General features: G+C 38.4%; 1 protein-coding gene across 3 annotated transcripts in view; it reads left to right on the top strand.

Moving 5' to 3' along the window:
- zbbx (zinc finger, B-box domain containing) overlaps window positions 1–25,397 on the top strand; it is a 75,682-nt gene extending 50,285 nt beyond the window's left edge. The window contains exons 14-17 of one of the 3 annotated variants that reach the window (XM_055174361.2): window positions 2,175–2,380; window positions 6,889–7,048; window positions 15,960–16,124; window positions 24,461–25,397. In XM_055174361.2, the coding sequence (XP_055030336.2) occupies window positions 2,175–2,380; window positions 6,889–7,048; window positions 15,960–16,124; window positions 24,461–24,702 (773 nt within the window). In that variant the 3' untranslated portion in view covers window positions 24,703–25,397. The remainder of the gene's footprint in view (window positions 1–2,174; window positions 2,381–6,888; window positions 7,049–15,959; window positions 16,125–24,460) is intronic. The other 2 variants (XM_055174359.2, XM_055174360.2) reach the window with 2 other exon arrangements.
- Window positions 25,398–26,098: the final 701 nt, after the last annotated feature.

Here is a 26,098-nt window from a genome sequence, read left to right as displayed (position 1 = left end):
TTTGAAAATTGTCTTTTCATCACCCTTATCTGAACACTTCTTACGAACAACTTTCTCTTCAACTTTGTATGTTTATCCCAAAAAAAGCATGAACTTGATGGAAGATGCTGTGCTCTGCGTTGCCAAGTCCTCTGCTTTTTTTCAAGTTCCGATACTGTTAAACTGTCCCCGCGGGTTGTTTTTTCCTGCGGGTTAAAGATGTAAGGATTTCGTTCATTAGTTATTGATATTTGTGCTGTAAGTAATCATTGGGGTGCTTTTGGGCTAGTTCTGAATGTCCATTGGGATGGTTTAGATACGCGAAGCTGGCAACCCTGGCTGTGCACTTGTGCAGACGTTTGGTTCAGATTATATAGATTGTACATATAAACACGCATTTTAATCAGATTGCAATGTTTAGGGTGCATGTAAACTGTATTGTCGTAACCTTCAATCGTATTAAATTTAGTCAGATTGACAAAATGTTGTGCATGTAAACATAGCCAATGTTAATCAGACCCGAAGTAATTAAACTGGGACTGACCCGGACCAGACTGCCCATTAACTCATTCACCGCCAGCCTTTTTGAGAAAAGTTGCCCACCTGCATTTTTGTGATTTTAACAAAATTTTCACAAAATTCCTTGCAGGAAACATTATTTTCTATAAATATATAAACATACAAATTATATCAAATTAAAGAACACACCCTCTGCTTTCAAACAAACAATAAACAAACAAACAAACAAACAAAATGGGGAAAAAACGTTTCATTATATATTTACTTTTTCTACTTAATTTACCACTGAAATATGGATAATTTCTCTTCAAAAATACAACATTTTGAGCAAAAAGCTTAAAAAATTGCGTTTTTGTAAAGAAATTTATGTTAGAGATCAGACTCAGAATGACTATCAAACATAAACGCAGTTAAAATAAATCATTAGCTCTTTTTAACTTCCGTTTTTGATAAATTCGTTTTGGTGGATAAAAGCGGTATTACACTTTCACTTTGAAATTCGTCCAGAAAGGCACGTTTATTAGTTAAATTTGAACTTATAAATGACGAGATAACTCGTCAATGGCGGTGAATGAGTTAAAAATATAGACCCGGAACTGTACGGGTCCTGGGTCCTCAACTCGGCTCAAGTACAGAAAGATGGAAGGATAAAATGTGTAACGGAGCTCGCTTCATGATGCACCCAATTCTACGAGAAACAGAGCACGCGAACGCACACCAAAGTCATCGGGAGAGACATGACATGCTGGCACGCAATATGTTAATTGTCAAAGACTAAAAAAGACTAAATATGATGCCAGATAAAAGTTGGACAGCTGACCCAAGTAAAGTCATTATGTGGGAAACATTAGCTCAGTGGTAGAGCATTGCATTAGCAGCTAAAAAAGTCATGGCTTCGAACCCAGAGAACACACATACTGTAATACACTGTAAGTTGCAAATGCATAAATGTAAATGCTTAGCTGGAGTGAGGTAGGATGTAAAGCGCTTCATGTGGTGTCTAACAACAGTGGTTCCCAAACTTTTTCAGCATGCGGACCCCCTTGTGTACAGTGCATTTTTTCGTGGCACCCCGAAAGAAAATTTATGACTAAAACAGTTTTAAAATATATAAAATTATACCTAGTAGTGCTGTTAGTTAGTTTATAGCTAGTTATTTGTTTAGGTTTAATTACACAGAATTCATGATAAATCAATGCATTTTATAAAACGTCATAAAACTGGGGCCCCCCTGGCACCATCTCGCGGCCCCCAGTTTGAAAATCACTGTTCTAAACCATGGTAAAATGATTGTACAGCCAATTATACAGACATGATTGATTGCTTTCCAGCTCATTTTCCAACATTGAAAAACACATTGTAAATGACAATAGTGCAGTCTCCGTGACTTGTCAAGCACAAGTGCCAACCCACAGACACAACCCTTTATTCACACAGAGTTTGTTTCTCCATTATTTGCTGACTTGCAGAATGATGGAAACTTCAAACTGTGAAGATAAGCATTATTAATGCAAGAGGCAGGGAAGCTCTGTTAGACCATGTCCAGGCTTCTCAATGAGGGCCGTTAGATAAGGCACATGTTTGTATCCTCACCGCAAGACTCCATCTCCTCCCTGACTCAATGTCCTCTTCGCTTTGTGTTCTTCATTACCATTTCTGTGTTTGTCACCACTCAGATTCAGAGGAAGAAATGACAGGGGATGATGTTTGCCTGGTGCCCAGTGAGGAAGACTCCTCGGATGAAGAACTGAGATGTATCAATGATTCAGAAGTGATGAAGAACATTGCTTCCTCTCCCCGTCCTGCCACGACCTATTCAACAGATTCTCTCTTGTCCTTTCGGTGTCTCTCAGAGTCGGGCCTGTTAACAGGATCTTCCCAGGTGATCAGATGTTTTGTATTGCATGCAGCCTGTATACTGTCAATGCATTTGCATTTGTAAGACCTGCACACAGATATGCAGTATGTGTGCATAGCTTTTCTGTGTATAATGTGATTCCATACAATACAAACGAGATTTTAAACCCATATCCAGTGGAAATTTTTGCTTTTCAAACCTGAAAGCATGTGAGGTTTAATGTTTTTGTGAGATTCAAACACTTAAACTCAGTTGTAGCTGACGGATGCATCATTTAAGTAATCTGAATTTCATATCGTTGTCTACGCTTTTCAGAAACAGTAATTCTGAGGCATGATGGGAATTTCTGTACATTTGCTGTCAGCGGGCAATACAGCCATTAATGTTATTCTAGGAAATGGAGCTTTTCCGAACACCGCTGGAAATATTGTAGCACAGAGAGCCGAGAAAAAGTGAGAGAACGGAAAAAAAGGAATTCCATAGTTCATATTGAATAGCCCTGCGGGAAACTCTTGGATACTAAAGACTTAATCAGTTAGATATTACTCGTATCTAATTTAATTGTGGATTTCATGCTGCGTGAGAGCTAATAACAGGAAAGACCCTCAGATCCACACCGCTGATGAAGACCACTGGAAACAGAGCTCTTCATCCGGCCACAAGCTCTGACTATCAGAGAGAGTTATATTAAACACCTGAAATTAAACGTCTGATTGGAGAGCTGCCTTATCTTTGCTCTTTTGTCTGGCGATCAGAAAATTGTGTCCCTAATTACCACCCGCCGATATTTTTTTATTCACTACCTCATTTCCCATTTAAAGGACACCAGCCGGGAACCAATCAAACATAATTGTTTCTCATTTCCTTTCAAGGTAAAAAAGATATATAATTTCTTTAAAAGCGATTCGGTCTGCCCAAATGCTACATCTGAATGTGACGAGTGCAATTTGACCTTTATTTTAAAACGCATGAGAGAAAAGGCAGTGCTCATTCGCCACTCGAAAAATAAGAATAATGAAAAGAAAAACGTGGTATACACTGGTGTGAAAAAGTGTTGGCCCCTTTCTGATTTTTTTTCATGCTGTCACACTTCAATGTTTCAGATCATCAAACTAATTTAAATATTAGTTCATCAAAGATAACACATGTAAACACAACATGCAGTTTTTAAATGAAAGGAAAACAAAATTCAAGCACACGTGGCACTGTGTGAAAAAGTGCTTGCCCCCTAAACCTAATAACTGGTTGGGCCACCCACATTTGCAATAAGGGGGCGTGCACACCCAGTGTTGTGCCTGAACGAGTTAATTTAACGAAAGTTCATGAACTCGTTCATATTTTGGGCGAACATGAACTGAACGTACTGTATTACTGCCTGAGGAACGTTACTGTGAACTCGTTCATTCTGGTGCTTGTGAACGGCACGCTCTCTCAGTTTAACGTCATTCAATAGGGTGCCAGATTTCTATAAAGTCTTTCAGGTGAAAACCCGGCTAAAACACACTGTAAACAGGCCTTAATGTGTAGCAGAAAAACACCCAATCTGGCAACACCGCCACCAATCAGTGTTTCACGCTGCATGCGTCATCAAAACAACATTGACTCTGGACGCTGCTGAAATCCCTGCCGCGCCACTCACACAACGTATATTCTGGATCTTGAACTAGACTCTGACTAACCTCACGCTATTTAACGTGCACGTGCGGTGTGCGATACCTGCGAGTTGTCCTACACGCGACACCCGGTGTGTGACTCCCTTGAAGCACCTGGTTAGCCTTTCAAGGTATGTGCAAGCAAATACAAAAATTAAAAGACAGTCAATGCTAATGTAAACCCTGGTTGGATAAGAATTTAAAGTTGGATATAAAGATGAAATCTGACGCATTTAGCTAGTTAAAACTGATAAAATAATTGCTGTCTGTGGTTCTATATGGGCTATAATGGCAATAATTAAAACAAATAATATGGCAAAAATAACTATAAATTAGTTCATTTTTGGAACTGTGCTCTAGTTCAAAATTTTGAAATAAGAACTGAACTAGTTCATTTTAAAATTTGTGAACTGTGAACTGAACTAGTTCATGTAGAAATTGAACTTTCCCAACACTGTGGACACCAAAGGTTTTACGCCCGTGGCTGGAGCAGGTTTTTAACTGTTTCCAGTGGAAGCGTGGCGTTTTTCAAAACAGCCAGCAGCTAGCGTTTTTTTTTCCGGGCTGAAAACCGGCGCTCTGCGGTTTTTCCCCGCTCAGCTCTGAGCACCGAGATTTGAAAGAGATTCAACTTTAGGTGAAAAGCTTCCCTCGTCAATGTCAGTTCTCATACGCCCGTCCAATCACAGTGGAGGAGAGGCGGGACAAGTATCACAACAACCAACCGGCTCACAGCTCAAGTATCACAGCTACCAAAACGCTCGGCTGAAGAAAGCTGGCGATCAGCTAAAAAAACAGCTGGCATTCAGCATCCTCCAGGTGTTTTCAGCCACGTAATAAGGCTTTGGTGTGTATCGCCCCTAAAGGGGGTCGCACACTGGACGCGCAGCTCAGCGTCGAGTCGCGTCTAGGACAACTCGGAGGTTTCGTACACCGAAAGTGCACATTAAATAGCACGAGCTTAGTCGTATAGCGTCTACTTCAAAATGCAAAATATACGTTAGCAGCCAATGTTAATCGCTAACGATTTGGGACAAATATGATGTTATTTAATGTTAAATGATGTGAGTGGCGCTCTGTGGCGCGACAGGGATTTGAGAAACTTCCTGAGTCAAAGCTGGGCGCCGCGGACAGGCGCCACCTGTCGGCACCGGTGTGCGTAGTCTCATAGAAAACAATGTGTTAGATTTTTTTAGAACGGCATGGCGCTGAGCTGCGCGTTCGGTGTGCAACCCCCTAAAGTCTGTTGCAGTGCTGTGGAGGAATTTTGGCCCACTCATATTTGCAGAATTGTTGCAATTCAGACACATTGGAGGGTTTTCGAGCATGCATCTCTGTAGGATTGATTCAATTCAATTTTATTTATATAGCGCTTTTCACAAGTGTTAATTATTGCAAAGCAGCTTAACATGGGAAGATGTAGAGGAGAACACAGAAAATCAATAGATAATATAAGAAGTAGAGATAGCGGCTAAGGTTAAACCATACAAGCGAGCATATTAATAATGTAACGTATACAGTAAAGTGCTAAGTTAAGCCAAAGTTGGCTGACTCTCCCTGGGACGAAAAAAAACCCTAGGAAAAAACCCAATGGGTAAAACTCCTAGAAGGACAAAAACCCTTGGGAGGAATTAATATATATTTATATATATATATATATATAGATACAGTAGGGATAGGAGGCGGGTAAGCGGATTAAACTGGTTTAGCCAGTGGTCGTTGGCCGGGCATCGGCTGGTCATCACGTTGAAGGACAGCCAGTAGATCAGTGGTGCGATGACCTTCACAGCAACAGGAACTGGGTCTGTTTGTCTCATTGTCCTCGGGGTCGAGGACGAGACAGGGAGACAAAAAAAGAGTTCTATTAGCGTAGGGGCCGTTCACATGTAATGCAAGTGTCATACATTATAGTGGTTTAGGTTGGCTCGGTTCCAGACAGGCTAACTATTGCGGCAATAGTATATTACCCATATGAGGTATGTGAGTACTTTGCTCTAGACAAAATTGAGGTCAGGACTTTGACTTACTAGGCCACACCAAAGTCTTCATTTTGTTTTTCTTCAGCCATTCAGCAGTGGACTTGCTGGCGTGTTTTGGATCATTGTTCTGCTGCAGAACCCAAGTTCGTTTCAGCTTGAGGTCACGAACAGATTGGTGGACTTTGACTTCAGGATTTTTTGTTAAACAGCAGAATTCATGGTTTCATTTATTACAACAAACCTTTCAGGTCCTGAAGCAGCAAAACAGCCCCAGACCATCACACTACCACCAAGATATTTTACTGATGGTATGATGCTCTTTTTGTGAAATGCTGTGTTACTTTTACACCAGATGTAATGGGATACACACCTTCCAAAAAGTTCAACTTTTGTCTCGCCAGTCCACAGTTTTGTCAGTTTCTTCCCAAAAGTTTCCCAAGCACTCTTTCACACAGGGTTTGGATTTTGTTTTTTCTTCATAATAAAAACCTTTATATAAAAACTGCATCTTGTGTTTACTTGTGTTATCTTTGATTAATATTTAAATTGAAAATGTGACAAACATGCAGAAAAAAATCAGGAAGGGGGCAACACTTTTTCACACCACTGTATGCACTAGTAAATGAAGTTCTTGGTAAATTAAATCTTTCTATGCCACAGGGTTCCTCTATGATATTTCCTTGTCTCATGGCAACAAAATAGCTCCCTGCATTTTGTTTACTAAAACTGTATTTGTTCATGACTAAAATTGAGCAAGAATACATAAAATGCAGAACAAGAGCAGACATTCACCACAAAAGAAATTTATTGAAATGTTGCATTATCTTTAAATTAGCAAATCAAAAACAAGACCCATTTGTGTGATGGTGTTTTGTGTTTATGTCTGTTTTCCTCCCCTCAGGCCCTTCTTTCATTAGCCCAGCGACAGGACGTCCAGCCGGGACAGGACCAAGGCCTGGAGGGGTTCTTCACATTGGGACTGAAGGGTGAAGATCTACAGCTCAGCCCGACTCCAGCTCAGACCTCGAGAGAAAGACGAAGCAGCACAGATTGTTCTCTGGGTCTGTACACAAACAAGATAAGAGTTCAATTCTGGCAAAACAAAGCCATATATTTCTGATTACAGAGGATAATACATTGTTTGGCCTAAAGGTTTGTCACAAGTTGCACTCCGTTTAAAGTGCCCCGGGTAAAATATATATTTCTTGCAGTGATTGCAGAGAGGATGATTATGTTTCCAGCTCTGAAAACAATTTGAAGAAACTGTGTTTAATGTTTTATGCATTGAAAAGCGTTTATTTAATGTTTGTCTTTCGTTCTCGCTGTCTCTCATGTTGTCAGATTTTTGACGGTCATAAACTTTAAACAATACTCATTGAAATAGAAAGCGGTTGTCTGAATGAAATGTCAGCTGACCTACACTTTATAAAATGCAATTTTCTCAAATCAACATTGACGTACAAAACAAGTTGTTTTAACTTCATGCTGCATTTTATTTCACAGTATTTTTATGTTTAGGACAGATACACCCACCTAAAGGATTATTAGGAACACTATACTAATACTGTGTTTGACCCCCTTTCGCCTTCAGAACTGCCTTAATTCTACCTGGCATTGATTCAACAAGATGCTAAAAGCTTTCTTGTTGGCCCATATTGATAGGATAGCATCTTGCAGTTGATGGAGATTTGTGGGATGCACATCCAGGAGACGAAGCTCCCGTTCCACCACATCCCAAAGATGCTCTATTGGGTTGAGATCTGGTGACTGGGGGGGCCATTTTAGTAAAGTGAACTCATTGTCATGTTCAAGAAACAAATTTGAAATGTTTTGAGCTTTGTGACATGATGCATTATCCTGCTGGAAGTAGCCATCAGAGGATGAGTACATGGTGGTCATAAAGGGATGAACATGGTCGGAAACAATGCTCAGGTAGGCTGTGGCATTTAAATGATGCTTAGTTGGCACTAAGGGGCCTAAAGTGTGCCAAGAAAACATCCCCCACACCATAACACCACCACCACCAGCCTGCACAGTGGTAGCAAGGCATGATAGATCTGTTTATGCCTAATTCTGACTCTATCATCTGAATGTAAACAGAAATCGAGACTCATCAGAAAAGGTAAAATTTTTCCAGTCTTCAGCTGTCCAATTTTGGTGATCTCGTGCAAATTCTAGCCTCTTTTTCCTATTTGTAGTGGAGATGAGGGGTCCCCGGTGGGATCTTCTGCTGTTGTCAAAATTGCTTACACACAAAATTGCTTAAATCACCTTTCTTTCCCATTCTGACATTCATTTTGGAGTTCAGGAGACTGTCTTGATCAGGACCACACCCCTAAATGCATTGAAGCAACTGCCATGTGGTTGATTAGATAATTGCATTGATGAGAAATTGAACAGGTGTTCCTAATAATCCTTTAGGTGAGTGTAAGTCTGAGATATAAAGTAATCAAGGATTTCGTATATACTTTTCTCAAGCTAAAATATTTCAAAGCCATGAAAACCATATTACATTTAGTTAGTAAGTAGTTCAGGGAAGGCATAAGGCAAGCCAGTCGGCTTTTATTTCAATAAAATTAATTTACATAATTAGTTTATTAAACACAGTTATCTAAATTGACTTGCAGTGCTTTACAGAACATTACATCAGTATGTGCATTCCCAGGAGTTGAATCCGTGACGTTACTGGCCAGAAAAGCTGCTTATACATTAAATAAGTCTAGTAAATGTGCATGTGCTAGTGGGCGGTCCATGGGAGTGACATCAGAGACTGAGATTAATGAGCCTCATTGGCAGCTACATTAACAGAGAAGTTTTTCTACTGTGACTGGAGGATTCACTATAGCCCAGAGTGATCGTGCAAACAGCACATTATTCTCTATAAAACTCACAGCATGTCATCCCTCTCTTCACACTTCTATAAGTGTACAGAACATAAATCTTATTTAAAACGAGTTCTCTCGAGTTAAGATAAAACTTAGCCAAACTCTGCCTTTTATGACCTAAGCTGAACCTTCAAATCGTGTTTCTAAAATCACAGAAACATAAGCATGGATATTAAAACATCTAATTTTAACAACTTTTTTGTAGCTTAAAGGGCTCGCTTAGGTCTTACGCCAAAGCCTTGACGCCGTGCACTTACACATGGATCGCTAGTAGGCAATGTGCACACCGGTCATGATACACAGTATCAAGGCAAAGCCAAAGAAGAGAAGGCATGTGATAAATATTCAGGTACTATTGTTGCAGCTTGGGTTAAATACTGTATCACTTCTCAACTTTGTCCATCTTTGTTTTTACTCTCACAAGCGGAAATGTAAATGAAGAAATGCAACGCATTTTTGACTTGGTTCTAGTGGACCAATCACAGCGCTTAGATCCGCATAGAACGGACGTGTTTTTACATTTTTGGAGAGGTGCATGCCAGGCTGCACTAGGCGTAGATATGGCGCTAATTATCAATCACCCTTAACTCGTAAAAACACATGCTATAAAATGTAATGTTTGACTGCACTGGTCACAAAAACAATGCACAAGTCGCTTAAAGGCACAAAATGTAAGATGTTTGCATTAAAATTTCCAAAAACTACTAGCACAATGTTGTTTATTTAATGTACTTGTATACTGACATTATTCCTTATATTTTTAACAATGTTTAAATTCAGAGAAGTAGCAGTTTACAATATAACGTTCATAAGGTCGCTTGTCTATTGCGCCATGTCCACATTATCTTAGGTTTTCAGTTTAAATGTGGTAGAAATCATATATGTGTTTAACTTCATGCAGTGCTGCACAGCCACACGATGTTGCAAGCGCTCCCGGCAAACAGAGGAGGGGTTGGAAAAGGACTCGATGCACACACTCAAGGGGCCCTATCTTGCACCCAGCGCAATTGACTTTGTCAGTGACGCATGTATCATTTGTATTTTGCACCGCCGCACAGCGGGTTTTTCCCTCCACAGACGCACGTCAGCAAACTAGGGAATGAACTTGCGCTCCCTGGGCGGTTCAGCGCAAAAAAATGAGGCGTGTTCTGGCGCAAACCATCCCTGATGCTATTTTGCAGTTTCAAAAAACAATTGCGCCACTGACCAAAAAAAAACAACTAGTCTAAAGTCAGTGACGCGTTGCGCGTTGTTCATTATGCTATTTTAAGGGCGCATGCTTGACCATAATGTATAGCGTGCACAATGTGCCCACACTTTGCTTCACAGATGCAACAGTTATTTTTGCAAATCATAAATTGTTACAATAAAAAATATTCATACATGAGATAAGGGAAATCATTGTGGTGAGCATTGTGGTGATAGTTTTTATTTATTGTGTGGCTGCGATAAAAAATTATCATGCAAATAACGATTAAAATATTTTCATAAGTTTGTTGTGTGGCTGTATCAAGGGGATCGCACACCAGCCGCGCAGCTCAGCGCCGTGCAGCGCCGCGCCGTTCTAAAAAAATCAAACACATTGTTTTCTATAAGTATACGCACACCGGCGCCGCCAGGTGGCATTAAATAACATCATATTTGTCCCATATCATTAACGATTAACATTGGCTGCCAACGTATATTTTGCATTTTGAAGTAGATGCTATCTGACGAAGTTCTAATTAATGTGCACTTCCGGTTTACAATACCTCCGAGTTGTCCTAGACGCGACGCAGCGCTGCATGGCGCTGAGCTGCGCGGCCGTTGTGCGATCCCCTTCAGGCTTGTGCACAATTCAGAATTTCCGAATTGGCCTCCATTCAATTCATGAATTGGAATTCAAAGAAATTCAACAGTCACACAACAGAAAGAATCTCACATACATTCAGTGTTAGAAAAGTTACTTTGGAAAATAGTTTGGCAACCATTTTAAATACTTGATTAAAGTAAAGCATTCTGGGAAATGAAGTCATGTTCCATCTTGTTCCACAAAATTTCAATTAATTATTTGTTATGTGACAAGAGTTTTTAACATTAATTGCTGGGGGAAAACATTTCCTCTTAATGTAATCTGTAAAAGTAGTTTAAACTTATATAATTTCTAGAATATGCAATGCAATCATATCTGACATATACTGAAAGCTTCATTTTTAACACTTCACTTACTGTATAATATGTATTTCTTTGAATTTCTATTGAATTGCAATTCTGCTTCCTTTAATTCAAATTCGAATTGTAATTCTAGATCCTGTTTTTGACATCAATTAAAATTCATGAATTGAATTGGAATTTAGGAGTCATTCTCAATTCAATTCTGAATTGTGCACAAGCCTGGGTTGTATTACATTTATTTTATGTAAATAATAATTAAAATGTTTTCATAAGAAACCTTAATGTATGATTTGTAAGTGTACTCTGGGGTTGGACTGCTTGCGTTTCTTGGCTTTCAGCGGTGAGGGTGGATGCAGCGATGTCCTCTGCTGGCGTCAGGTCCTGTGTAGAGGCAGATCTGTCTCCTGACATCAGCTGATGAGACAATTGTGACTATTTCCTCCCACGCCTGTTTAACTGACGCGGATTTGGGCGGGTTTCTCCCATCCTCATACAAAACAACTTCTCTCTCTTTGACTGCTTTTACAAGAACGTCGGTCTCCTCGGCTGTGAACCGCTCCTGGCGTGCGCCTGGTAAATCCGTCATAATAATAGCAAAAGGGACTCTATCCTGCTAATATTATACCTGACCCGTGTCCGAGGCACATGTGAAACTTTACGTTGGACCTCAGGTTTTCTGATCTTTTTGCACTCGTGAAGACCTGTGGCTAGGGTGAAATTTTATTACATCATCCATGAACATATTTAATGAGTCCCGTCGGACTGATTTCCAAGTGAAGGTAAAGACTATATCTTACATCATTCCACGCTCCTTCACAGCGTCATCAAGCTCCGATTTTGTTTTTCTAGGATGACCTCTTGTGGCGAAAATTACACAGTGTGCCTTTAAATGCATAAATGTAAATGCAAAAATACATCCTTAGGCTTTCATTTTCAATCAAGGCAGGAATGTCACTCCAGATTAAATATGCAAGCATGCAGGGGCGTCATGCACCAATTTTTTTTAAGGGGGCACAGTGTCAACAGCTCACAGAAATTTGTGCATACACAGAAATCAAACGAAATATTATAGAGCTTTCAGTCTTTTCCATGGCACTTACATTTCTAACAATCTGAAAACCCCTGCTTTCATGCAAAAACCTCCAAAATAAGAGTGATGACTAACTTTCATATCAAATACTATTCAATCAGAATAATGACACATTTGCATCATATTTACATCTGAAACGGCATGTTTTATTTAAGTCTTAATGGCTCGTTTAATTGTGTCATTAATGCATTTTGCACAACAACTACATTATCATATGTAATTTTAAATCCATAAAGTATATAAACAAGGAAAATGACATAAGCTATAGCCACGTGATTGATTTTAATGTTCAATAATGATTTTAAAAAATATGTTTAGATAAAATTATTAGAGGAACGGATTTTTGCATTAAATTTTACCTCATGTGAGCATGTGAGATTCCGCGCCCGCGTGAACTCTGGCGTTTTTTGGCATTGTGCCAAGAAGATGAATCTCTACTAATATAACGCTGAGACGGTCACATTTAAAACCATACATTTTCTACACAGAGGAGGTTAACTGCACATTACCGTACTGGGGTTTGGTAATGTTGTGAGCGTTTCTAACCCGTTTTAATTCCTCAGATAGCCAAATGCAGCAGCAAGCCATCGACAGCAGAGAGCTCTTACGAGCGCGCCCAGATGCTGATGACGTCTGCGACTGCGCTGACTGCAGCTCCAGCTGCCGCCAGAATAAAAGTAATGTAACATGATCAAAACACTATAAAAACGGCGAAAATCTCCGAAAAGTGACAAGGATGCACCACAGAATGTATAATATTGTGCATATTAAACAGATTAAAATTCAAATAACAATGGATGCTTATTTGATTTTGAGGTTGAATGCAAAATCCATTGGCTCAAAAAACCAAGGGGGCAGGTGCCCCCTCAGTTTGAATGGGCATGACGCCTCTGCAAGCATGCTTTAATGAACGCCATAGACCATCTCTCTTAACAGTACATTTGTTCAGCTCATGTTATTTAGATACCTAATTATTCTATACTTAGATGGATTGGCTATTGAAGAGAGCTGCTAGCTTACACATTTATTTATATGCCCGTATTATCCTTTAGCTCTTCAGTTTTAATGTTACCTTGGCAAGACCATTAGACTGAGTGTAAACACTAATATATCTCTTTAAACAACTCGATTTAAAGTGTCATGAACCTCCTTCACTTCATGATGAGTTCTTTACCACACTTTTGAATAATGTAAAGTTATGCACAATATGCTCAGGAACGGAGGAAGCGGGGAATATAGCAACAGTCTGTATGAATAAATCAGATTTATTGCGCTTTAATTGAGCGGCATCAGGTTCTCATGAAAGCATGCTGCGAATTACATATAGCGTATTATATAGTATGCTGTTTTAAAACCTTACAACACATAAAAAATACACAAAGGTCATTTTATATCTGATTTAATGCACAAATAAATTCTGAGACTTTCGCATCTCTACTCAACAGCTAAAAAAATATGCAGGAATATAAATGAATATAAATGTGCGCTTTTGCATTTTTAATAACTTTTGAGACTGTTATTCTGCAACATTGATTCATAAATATAAACACTGTGATGGGTTAAGACTCACAGAAAGAATTGATGGCGTTTGTTATGAGCTTCAGTGTCTTAAACAAGTTCCAGTTCTCGGTTCTGGTTCACGTTGTACACAAACATTTCAAAGTTGTTGTTGTTATTGATTGAAAGCTTGTTGTTCTGTCAGAATCGCAGGGGACGAACATTCGCAGGCCATGTTTCGACTCGCTGCACGTTTGACTTCTGAAAACATAATGAAGAGTTGATTTCAAAACTGAAGATAGCACAAGAATGCTTTAGTTTAGCCATTTTTCTCCCAACATTAAAACTAATGGATGGTGCCATCTTTCATCATGCGCAACACGTCTCAAAAATGTTCAATTCAACATCCTTTAAAGACATCATTTGAATATTCAAAGTCATTTTTTATAATTATGGAAAAGGGTGTTGTTAAGTAATATCGTAAAATATTAAACGTCTGGTTTGTTCATTTGGCATTCAAGGTTAATGAAGACGAAGGAAAAATAAGCCCTAATGATGCTTCTGTTTTAGCTCCATCTCTCTGTCATCTCTGTTTTTACCGGCTGGTTCGTCCCTCCATCAATTTCCTGCAAAGTCATTTGTGTTTCCTCTTTTTCGTCTCCATGTCACAGTCGAACTGTTTTTATCGGCCTGTCTGTGCATCTGCAGTCCCTGACGGGCAGTGAGAGAGTCAGCGGCCATTCAACTAGAAAAAGGCTTAATTACAGCAGGCGTTTAAGATGCTGATAGAAGCCACACATGTTTAACCTTCACACACTCATTCTATCGATGTTGAGATCCAGGATGTGTTTGCCGTTCAGGACTTAGGGCTGTTTTGAACCATAAAAGTGAGAAATGAGCTATCGCCATCATACCCTTGAGCAGAAACTTAACCCAAGGTTAAAGAGAAAATGTTGGTTGTACTGGCAAAAAGGCTGAACGTCACCAATCACCATTAGGATTAGCATTAACCATTAACATTTTTTGCATTGTGTCATTTTTAATGGCAATTAAGCAACCTCATGTCCATTGCCATTTCTATAATGCAAAATAACATCTCATCACATTTTTAAGAAATGACATTGTAGTAAAGTATGACAGAAAGGGAACTGAATTCAGCCTAATGGGTTTCTAGAAATGTTGTTACAGTTTTGTGTAAATATTCAGATCTTGTCGTTCCATTGACTTCCACACATACCCATGCGAATGCGTCAGATGGAAAACGCAAGCTCACACAAATATATTTCACATACCAAAGTTGAACTCTGACCTGTGAATTCATATCACGTGAAGATGTCTGAGTAGTAGAAATCTGGTTCTCTACAAAAAAAAAATTAACGAAGCCAAAAAACGTATATTGACGAATCGCCCCCTGCCCATATTCGCAGTAACTGCCAGAAAATATATGCATGCACAAAGTCTAGCTTGAATGCCCCTTAATTCTTTTAGTGGTGAGTGTGATAGTTTAGGATTCAAAGAGCCACATTATTCACATTATTTTGTGCATATGGTATAATGCAACGTGTGGTTTATGGTTCAAAAACACATTTTTTTCCACATACCTCTATGCCCTGCCTCTCCAAAACATTCCTCGCGATTTTGTACAAAGCTTATACTGTAGTTTTGAAAGGCACGTTGTGCTCCGATTGGCCAGCTATCCAATGTGTTGTGATTGGCTGATTACCTAAATGTGACGCTCCTTACCATATTTGTAAGATCAGCTCCCAACAGGAGTTAATATCGTCTTTACTACATTATCAATATGAGATGAATCTGATTCAGAAAATGCAGATGACCAAGCTGATCGATCAACTTTACAAGCGCAGCTTGAACATAACGTAACAGATTGATAAGGTAAGGATACTAAAACATAAAAACATGTCTGCATTTGTGATCGTAGAAATGACAAACAACAAGCGCATCTCTGCACTGCTCATAGCTTGTGTTTGAATCGTGGTTTGAATAGTAAATTCAGTAGTAAATTATTTAAATTTGAAAACATAGGCAACTTACAGACTGTGAGTCAGAAGCGGGAGGAATTAAGATAATGTGCATCAGGTCAACGTCAACTCGCTGCGGAAATAAACTCTTGCGTTTATTGTACTCCAAGAAAAGAGATTTCAGTTGGAGACAATAACTTGCATCATCGTAGACTTTGTAATTTTGCAGATAGTTAACATGAACTAATACACACTTACACACCAAAAGAAATGTAAAATCGTGAATTGGAAAATAGGTACTCTTTAATCAACATGCTCACTGTTGCTTTTTGTGAAGATCTTTGATTTATTTCCATTCTTATTGTAGCTGGAGTCCAGGATCTTTGGAGACCCAGCAGCAGTCTTCGGCATAACGCAGATGAAGGGCTGGTCAATGTTCTGGTCAACAGTCGACCAATCAGAAGCCCCCTTCGTTCGGTCACACCGTGCCGTGACGCATCATCACAGAGGCAGAGTTTCTCAAGTCATCAGGGTAATTTAATAAAAACATCAAAACCTTTCATTTCTTGCACATTTAGGTGTTTAATTTGAACATATGACCAAGTTTTACATATTAAAAAAGTTAAAATAATATTCAAACTTTCATTTAAAAAAAAAAAAAACATTACATTTTAATAATTTACTCCCCCCATGTCATCCAGGATGTTTATGTCTGTCTTTGTTCAGTCGAAAGGAAATTAAGTTATTTAAGGAAAACATTCCAGGATTTTTCTCCATATAGTGGACTTTAGTGGACCTCAACAGTTTACAGTTTCAATGCAGCTTCAAAGAGCTCTAAACGATCCCAACCGAGGCATAAGGTTCTTATCTAATCTTCATTTTCACCCAAAAATAAAAAAAATATTTACTTTTAAACCACACTTTCTCTTTTAACACTAGCCTTGTGATGCTCATACTTTACATGTGATTACGTAATACGTAAGGTCGCGCTGGCGTGCTAAAAAGTGATTTTTTTTTAGCAAACATGACAATGGTTTTGCTAGGTAAGACCCTTATGTCTCGTTTGTGATTGTTTAAAGCTCTTTGTAAGCTGCATTGCAACTGTAAACTGTTTAGGTCCACTAATGTCAACGATACAGAGAAAAATCCTGGAATGTTCTTAAAAAACTTCTTTTCGACTGAACAAAGAAAGACATAAACATCTTGGATGACATGGGGGTGAGTAAATTATTAGGATTTTCTTAATGAAAGTGGAGTAATCCTTTAAGTACTACATATTTAATTTTATTTGAATAAAAAGCAAAATTGTGAAGGACAGAAGTATGAAAAATCCAGTATAAATTCAGTGGACATACTGTAAACATGGGCTGTGAAAAGTATGGACACAGGACTTCAAGACAGTAAGACATTATTGAGCAATCTTGTGTTGAATGCATCAGATGAAAGATGCCGTCTACCTTACGTAAGGTCTATATTTATGCCAAAGTCATGCGTAACTTGATACTTGTGGTAATTTCATGTTAAAGATCTTAGCAGTGAGCTTCTCCACTGTCACTTCAAATGCACGTGCACTTGAAGTTCAACTAGATTTGATTGGCTTTCATTAGTTTATCGTTCATCAGGTAGGAAAAAAATCGTCAAGAAAGTGATCCAAACGATATCGTTACTTGTATCTGTGTCGTTACAGTTGTGATGTAAACTCCGCTATTGTCTTTAATATAAAATGATTTTTAAAACTGTATTTTTATAGTTATAGTCAGTGTTGGGGAAAGTTACTTTTAAAAGTAATGCATTACAATATTAAGTTACTCCCCAAAAAAGTAACTAATTGCGTTACTTGGTTACTTCTCATGGAAAGTAATGCTTAAGTTACTTTTGCGTTACTTTTTCTTACTTGGCTGAGGCTTGATCTCTTTCAGGCTTTGCGGGTCTTTTTTATGACAGAGAAGTTCTGCATTCAGAAATTGCATATTTCCATCTCTGTTTCTCACTTAAACTGTTACCGCTCAGCCGCGACGCATAGAGTATACACTTTTACGTTAATATGTAATGAATAATTGATGACGGGCCGTTGAATTATTAAAAAATAATGCACACCCAACACCACGGTTGGTGTGTGCATTAATTCATAGGACCGGAGTCAATTATTCCTCTTATACCACAAACATCGCTCTGGTGCCTATTTTTGGGACGTTTGACAGGTTGGGTGTGCGGTTTACAGAAAAATAATCAACACCCATGGAGCATTTCTCAGCCAATCAGAGTAGAGCATTAAACAGGCCAGTGGTATAAGTTCAGTTTAATTCAGTATATCATTTTATAATCAAATGAATTTAACTGAAAAGTAACTCGCATGACTTTTTTTTTTAAAAAGTCACTCAAATGTTATTGTGTACATTTATAAAGTAATGCGTTACTTTACTCGTTACTTCAGAAAAGTAATATTAGTACGTAATGCAAGCTACTTGTAATGCGTTACCCCAACACTGGTTATAGTTATCGTTATAATGTGAACGGCCCTTAAGTCTTTTGATTTCTCTTTGGTGTCAGTGGCGGAGCCAGAGGGGTGTCCAGGGTGGCACTGGACACCCTTGACATGTCACTGGCCACCCCGTGTGCCACCCCAAATTTTATGCGCTACTTTCACTTAATCGCTATGTTTATTTTCGACGTGCGGCAGCGCAGCACATTGTTAAAAACAAACACTATGAATATTAATTCCCTGCGGCGCAAACTCTTTATTTTTCAATCACTGCGCAAAGAGACTTTAGAGAGATTACTCTGCTTATTTTGGACATGCAGATATGATTTATACATCATTTAAAACGTTAAAGTGTCATTTTTTGTGTGTCTATAAAAACTGAATGTTTTGCTTTTCACAAAATTAAGAAAATATACATTATGCGCGTTCTGTTATCTCTCCATCAGTGACGTCTTATCAAAAACACGTCCGAAAAATTACTGTAACGAATACTTTTCATATCATCAGAAGATAAATGTCTATAATGCTTGGAATCTCTTTAAAATTATGTAAGTGAAGTCGTACATTGCTAATACTACATGATTTCACCGTATATGCTGGAAGTGTGGTAATTTTCTTGTGGACTGAATAAAGTCTAAGATTGCCAATTCTTTTTACAACAAATCCCAGCACAATGTTTTCATTCTTGACGTGATCTTTATAGGCTACTGTATGATTGTTAATTCGACTGGATTGCCACATTGAACTTGAAAGCGCGACGCGCATATCCGATAGTGCGCGTTCACAGCCAGAGCTTAAACGACTTCATATTCGCGTCTTTTTTGCTTAAACGGACAAATGCTCATATGTCAAAATAGCTGTCTTGGTGATTTTCATACTAAACATTTGGTTACTGTACGTCTTAAACGAATAAACATTTTATTGCATTCGGTCTTAGCCTAACCTGTTGAAGTCTCTCTGTCATTAAAGTTAATTAAATATCGAAAGAAAAAAGAAAACTTTTGCATCTTCTGTATCTTCGTAAAGAAAGATTAATCCAATTTGTGTTGAGCACCGCTATTGAAGTAAGTTTAAGGTTTATCATGGAGTTTAGATTTCCTAAACTTTGGTTTCATTAAAGGGATACTTCACAAGATGAAAATTCTGTCATGGTTTATAATCCTTATGTTGTTCTAAACCTGTACGAATTTTTTTTTTCTGGTGAACACGGGGGAGGATATTTTGATGGTATGCACACAGCTGTTAACCATTGACTTCCATAGTAGGAATAAAAACAACATGATGGAATTCAATGGATTGTGTGCTTACCATCATTTATCAAAATATCTTCTTTTGTGTTTATTAAAATAAAATACAGGTTTAGAATAACATAAAGGTGAGTACATAATGACAGAATTTTAATTTTTGGGTTAATCCCTTTAACAGACAGTAAATCAGATGTAAGAAATACAGTAGAAAGATTTAAAATTCACCCTTATTATGTTGACATATAATGCGATCAAAAGATTCATTTATGATTACACATCATTTTCTTTTATGGACTATGGACCCCCTAAAGTACCTTTGGCCACCCCCTGGCCACCCCATTAAAAATATTCTAGTTCCGCCACTGTTTGGTGTGCAACTAGGCTGAATTAAATGCTTCAACCACGCATTTTTTTTCTCAAAAACTTCCCTAAGTCATGTTAGCAAACACACAAATGATTGACACGCAGACAGTTTCTACATAACATTACTTTTACACATTTATCCAAAAACTTGTAGTGCAATACAAGGTCATTCAACTTTTTATTAGTATGTGTGTTCGCTGGTTTGAACCCATGATCTTTTGCACTATTATACACAATGTTCTGCCATACAGGAGCTTGTTTCTAACTAGCATATTCTGCCCTACAAAGCGAAAGCGCAGTAACTACGCATTTGGTCAAAATTGAGTTAAGGGTTAAAATGGGCTTTGTGAGATCTGTTGTGTCTTGTGACAAAGTCTCCTGGTTAAATTTTGTCCCATTTCAGAGAAATGTGTGTGCCAAAATTGCAGTAACATGTTTGACTGGCTGGTGTAAAAAACTTTAAAGCCATTTTTTCTCAGTTTCAGTGTTTGCGTAGATACTGCACTTAGCCTTTGGAGGGCAGTATTGTAAGGTGGATCAGGTGTGATACAGATGAATATCTCTGAGCTAGTAGAGACATTTTATGTGTGTTGTAGCAAAAAACTCCCTACTGTTTAATCCAGATTTATAAGGCTTAATGTGTGTTTAAAATGTCACCCCAGAGCCCGTCTGATGTCATATCTCTGCCGTGACTAAACGGTCATTTGCTAAAAGTCTACACCACCCTGCTGGACTCAACGGTTATGGCCAAGCAAACATCAATAACACGGCCGTATAAGAGTCATGCTAACGTGTGATTTATTGGCTGAAGTACGTAATTAAAGCCGAGCTGATTCCCAGCATTCTGCGCCGGCACACGCGGCAGAGGTTTCATAAAGAGATTACTGTGTTGCCGTGTGCGTGCCAGCGAAGGGAAAGCAGCTCCTCAACGCTCGGCTCGGATCAGCTGAGCTCGCTTTATCAGCCTATAGCTCAACATCTTTTCCTCTCTGTCTCTCTGGTCATCGGTTGCAGGTCTGCAGAGAAGGGAAAAATAATCAGTTTAACAGCACGACAGCTCAGATTTTCGCTGGTGCAAATCAAATCGTCAGAAATCCCTGCATGCTCTCTTCTCTGTCTCTCTCACTTCCCTTCATTCTCTCTATAGCTCATGAAACCCTGTCAGGTTAGACATGCCAGATTGAACCTTGTGCCGCAAGGGGATTCACAAAGCCGGCTGTCCCCGAGCACATACCTGAAGAAGCCGTATCAGCTAATACCGCTCGCTCCGGCTATGCCACCTCTGCTAAACGCGACCCCGGGGGGTGTTTGATTAACTTGCTCTTTCATAGCTCAAGATGTCGTTTTGAAATGTTTTTCATGAAATTGAATAGGGTAGTAAGCGGTGCTAGCATCCACCATTTTAATATACAACAAACCACACACGTACCTGTGATCAGGTAGCTGTTACAGTAATCCTAAAGCACTTCTTTATGCATGCTTTACTTGTCACATTTATCAGTAGTGCTTTATAAAGTCAGCAACATTTTTGCTGCTGTGCATCTTTGAGTTTTGACAGGAAAAAAGTGACTAAACTGTACCTTTTCTGTCCTTGGGGTGGTACCCTCAAAGGTTTATTTTTGCACCTTTATGGGTATACAACACATTAACATGTTGGGGTACAATATTATACCCTAATGAACTATTGTGTACCTTTAACTCTTTCCCCCCCAACGTTTAAAAAAATGCCAGCTTTTTTATGATTTTTATAAAAATTGACTGCCTTCCAGAAAATGTTCTTCTTTAAATATATAAACATACAATATATCAAATGAAAGAACAGAACCTCTGCTTTAAAAAAAAGACAAACGTTTATCATACCTTTATTTTTTATTTTTATCACCTCTCAAATATGGGTAGGTTTCTTAAAAATGCAAAATTTTGAGCAAAAAGCTGAGATAATTACATTTTTGTGAAGGACTTGAAAGAGATTCAGAACGATGATCAAAACATACACAGAGTTCTTACTGTTTGGCATAAGGCCATACTTCTGGGTTTTATAAGTTGGGTAAGATCGCCACCTGGTGGATAATAGCGGAAATACAGATTGCCAGAAAAACTCATCATTGGCAGGGCAAGAGTTAAAGACCAATTTTGTGCCATTTAAATCTTAGGGGTACAAAATATTTGTTAAAGTACAGTAATCATGATTCTGAAAGTTTCAGGTAAGTGTAGATCATCTTTAAATTCACTTAATGTTTAGAGTGATTATGTATTCATTTTATTACTTTTTTAAAAAAATATATATCGTATTTTTTGGACTATAAGTCGCTCCAGAGTATAAGTCGCATCAGTCAAAAAATGCGTCATGAAGAGGAAAAAACATATATAGGTCGCACTGGACTATAAGTCGCATTTATTTAGAAAATGATTATTCTTTTGGGGGCATTTTGTTTGTTAAGTCTTTCTCCTTTCTCCTCCCTGTCTTTAAGTTAATGTTTCAGTTAACAGTTTTTTTCAGGGGTAGGCAACAGAAGCAACATAAAGCGCTCTCTCATGGCTGTAGACGGTAATGTTTTCCTTTGGTTCATGTTAATCAGTATGAATTAATTTTGACATATAAGTCGCACCTGACTATAAGTCGCAGGACCAGCCAGTCTATGAAAGTGTGACTTATAGTCTGGAATACGGTTCATCTTAAGTAGCCTAAATTAAAAATTAAAAAAATTTGGTGCAAATTGCTGCAACATGGATTTGACATTACTTTATGGTAATGAGCTATAAAGCGGTTCGACGGCAGCCAAGCGCAAGGCGGAAACTTTTGGTGGCAACCAATCGGAACGCGGAAACCTCCGCTTGAGAGGATTCCAGAGAATGCATTCAAGCGTCAGAGCGTATTTAGACGCTCTCGCTGGCAGCATTAACGTCCATTGGTTGAATAAATCTACATGCAAGCTTAATCTTCACGCCCACTAGAACACTTGGGCCAAATACAGGAATACGTATTGTAAGTGGTCAAGTGCAAAGACAGCAAATGTGGTTATTTCATTTGGATGCACCCAATGTTTCCCCCTGTGCTACAAACCCTTTCGGAAGAGATAAGATCCGGAATAAGATCCTCTTTTTGGTACTAAAAAAAGTCAAGGTTCTTGTCGGAGGTACCTGCGCATTGCTCTTCAGTTTCTTTCTGTCTAACTTCTCGGTGAAAGCATCCGCTGTATCAGTGAAGCGAACACGAGCACATCTGGCTTGCGCAACAATAAATGTGATTTCAAGACGTCATTGCGGCGGCTCTGATTGCGTGTTGTCGAGAGAACTGACGAGACTGCCTCTTTCCTCTTTACCTGAATCGCCGAAATGCTGGATTAAGATTGTTTGGGTGGTCGAATCGAGATCACGATCTTTTAACGATTAATCGTGCAGCTCTAAAAAGTACAAAACGGAAACTCAGGGTACCATCCCTGTTACCTTTTTTTCTGACAGTGTAGAGAATGGACGAGTGCACATGAAAACTATATGCACTAAAAATATGTACAGATTATATCTGACCTGTGCTGAGCAATAAAAGATTTTGACATTCTCTATTAAAAAAAACTTCAAAACAATGTATCATTTGTTGTTATCTGACAAATACTGACAGAGTTGTCAGAGTCAGCAAAGTCAATTTTGAGAAAAATCCAGAAAGATTTTTGAAAGATCATAAGCAAAATCATAGCATGGCACATTAAAAGTCGAAAAAATTTCTATAGGAAAAACATATGTTCAACTTTTTTCTTTCTTTAATTGTTTGATTGACATTGAGACAGACAGCTTTAAGATCTACTGTAATGCAAGGATCTAATATAATCTTACACCTCAGATATTTTCCCCCAACAGTTAACCAAACATTCACTTAAGACATAATAGATTATATCTGCGTCATTATGTGTATATATCGGTCTCACACATCTGTGTGCATGCTTCGGATATGTCAGTCAGCACGAAGAAGATCATTTTGGAGTCTTGTCACTCTAAATAACTCTTTTAACATCAGTCAAGTGCCGAACTTTGTCTCTCTTAAAGCAACACCAAAGAGTTTTTTTTTTTTTACCTTAAAATAACTTCCAAAAAAGTTTCAGTCGTTTATCCACTCGAAACAGGGTGAACGGCACTTTCACATTCGCTTTCCAGCCCTCTATCGGCCAAAACCGAACTAAAGAAATTTCCAACCGTCGGGTCGCGGTCCTGTAGTTCGAGTGAAAACTACAAAAACTTGCTTTACGGAAGACCTACAATCCAATCAGAGCCAGCTATGCTGCAGTATTTATGACAGTGGTAATGGACAATTACGCTTCTAACCTGTAGGGGGAGCAAAGAGCAAAAACTCTTTAACAAAGTGTTGCTTTAATAACTCTTTAAAAACCAAGCAAGTCCTGCACTTTATTTTCTAATTCCAACATGTTTTAAAACCCAAACCACGCACAAGTGGATGGAGACGCATCTTTGAATAGTTTAAGCATTCAGGACGATATACCTCTCAGAAAACTGACAAATAAAGAGTGTTTTAAATGTTTCATGACTATTAAGACCATTGGGATTGCTAGATGAGGGCCTAATGTATACTTTCTTTCGCCTGTAGCTCAAAATAAGATTCATTACTTATTTTTAAAAATATAGAAGAGAATTATATAAATATAAATAATGTATATCTTCTTAGACGCATCATAGTGGTGATTTTTGGAATGCACCACTCATTTTTTTCTTTATAAAATCAAAACATCTAGTTTCCTTCTGGTTTCTATACTTTTCTACATGCAGATGTTCTCAGCAGACGTTCCTCAAGCTCTTCTCTAATCCAGAGCATCAGCACTCATCGGGTCAGCTCATCTTGTCGTCCTCTGTCCCGTGCAGCCCATGAGATCATGGAGGTCCAGAGCGTAGAGCGGCCTGATCTCCAGAACTCAGATGAGGAAGAGCAGGATTGTCTGGCTTTGGCCTGCTTGGAGGAAGAGTTCAGGAATATGAGCTGTACACCACGTGATCAGGATGAAATGGCTTAGATTTTACTTCCACTGCTTTTGAATTATTTTTAAGTAGAAGGTATAATTTAATATCTACAGTATATGATGTAGAGCTTGAATATGTGTGTAAAAAAATGACATTCATTTTATAAAATTAATAGAATTTTTTTGTGTTATTAATGTCTTGTTGTGCGAAAATAAGTGAATTAATCTGATTTTGAGGAATTATATCTATTAGTTTCCTTGTGATATTCTTATCTTTTGCACTGCAAACACATTTTATTCACTCACAACAATTAACCAAGTAAATGTGTGCTTCATCATCATGTTACTGTATGGAGTATTGTCCAGGTCTAAAACCACAACTAATTTAATAATGTATGAGACTGGCTGGCACACAGCCAGTAAAACAACACATCACATCACATGCTGGTTACCTGCTACCCATGGCAACTCACTCATTAGATACCATAAAGTGAACTAAATAACATTCAGACTGCCTGCTCATTAAACAAGCCTAACATGCCCACTCTTGAATATTTTTCTTATTTCAGCATTCACATTAAATAATACACACCTATACAGAACCATTAACACAGCAACACACACAATTAATCCAGATCTGATCTTTCACCAGCATCAGTTGTGACCCTGTGTCAGTTTTAAAATAGGTTTGCATGCAAAAATATTTGAATTTACATTTATGCATTAGGCAGATGCTTCAATGCAAACAAGACTTACAGTTTATTACAAGATACAGTACAAATTTGATCAGTAAGTGCGTTCCCTGGGATTGAGTACCTAACCTTTGGTGCTGCTAACGCAATATCACTATTAGACTCGTTCTCTCTGTATCAGTTTTTAAGTCTAGCTTAAAACATACTTATTTGATAAGGCTTACAATCTGTGTCAACGCTTTCTTGCCTTACATTTTGTTGCATTTATTTTTTCAGTTAATGCGTTTTTTAAATGTTTTTATTGGTGTAAAGCAACCCCTGGTTGTAATTAATGGTGCTATATAAAAATGCCATTGCCATTCCCTGTGCTCCACCACTGAGGAAGGCATGCAATCATTTGTAATAAGCCAAAAACTTGCTTATAAACAACATTGTATGGCATCTTTGAACTAATTGCACTGCATTCTGGGAGTTTTTTTTTTGCAGATGCAGGTTGTCATGATAAACTGGGCCAAAATAAGTAACGTTGGGGAGTTACTAAATTTTTCATGATGGGCCTTAACATGTTGCCTCACTAGGTTTAGGTAAAGAACTTCTTTCTCATCCCTCTCTCAACATCTCAAGATGATTTTTTCATTTATATCCATCAAACACCACGTTCAAGATTGCCACCAGTCGTGAGCGCATCAGTTGCAAAACATTTAACCATGACAGCTTCCTTTAAGCATCATTTTGAGTATTTGTGTGTGTTGCTGTAA

This window comes from Misgurnus anguillicaudatus, chromosome 15 (assembly GCF_027580225.2).
Source record: "Misgurnus anguillicaudatus chromosome 15, ASM2758022v2, whole genome shotgun sequence".
Classification (NCBI taxonomy): Eukaryota; Metazoa; Chordata; class Actinopteri; order Cypriniformes; family Cobitidae; genus Misgurnus; species Misgurnus anguillicaudatus.
The sequence above is the reverse complement of the archived record's forward strand: the minus strand, read 5'-3'. Positions and strand labels throughout refer to the sequence as shown.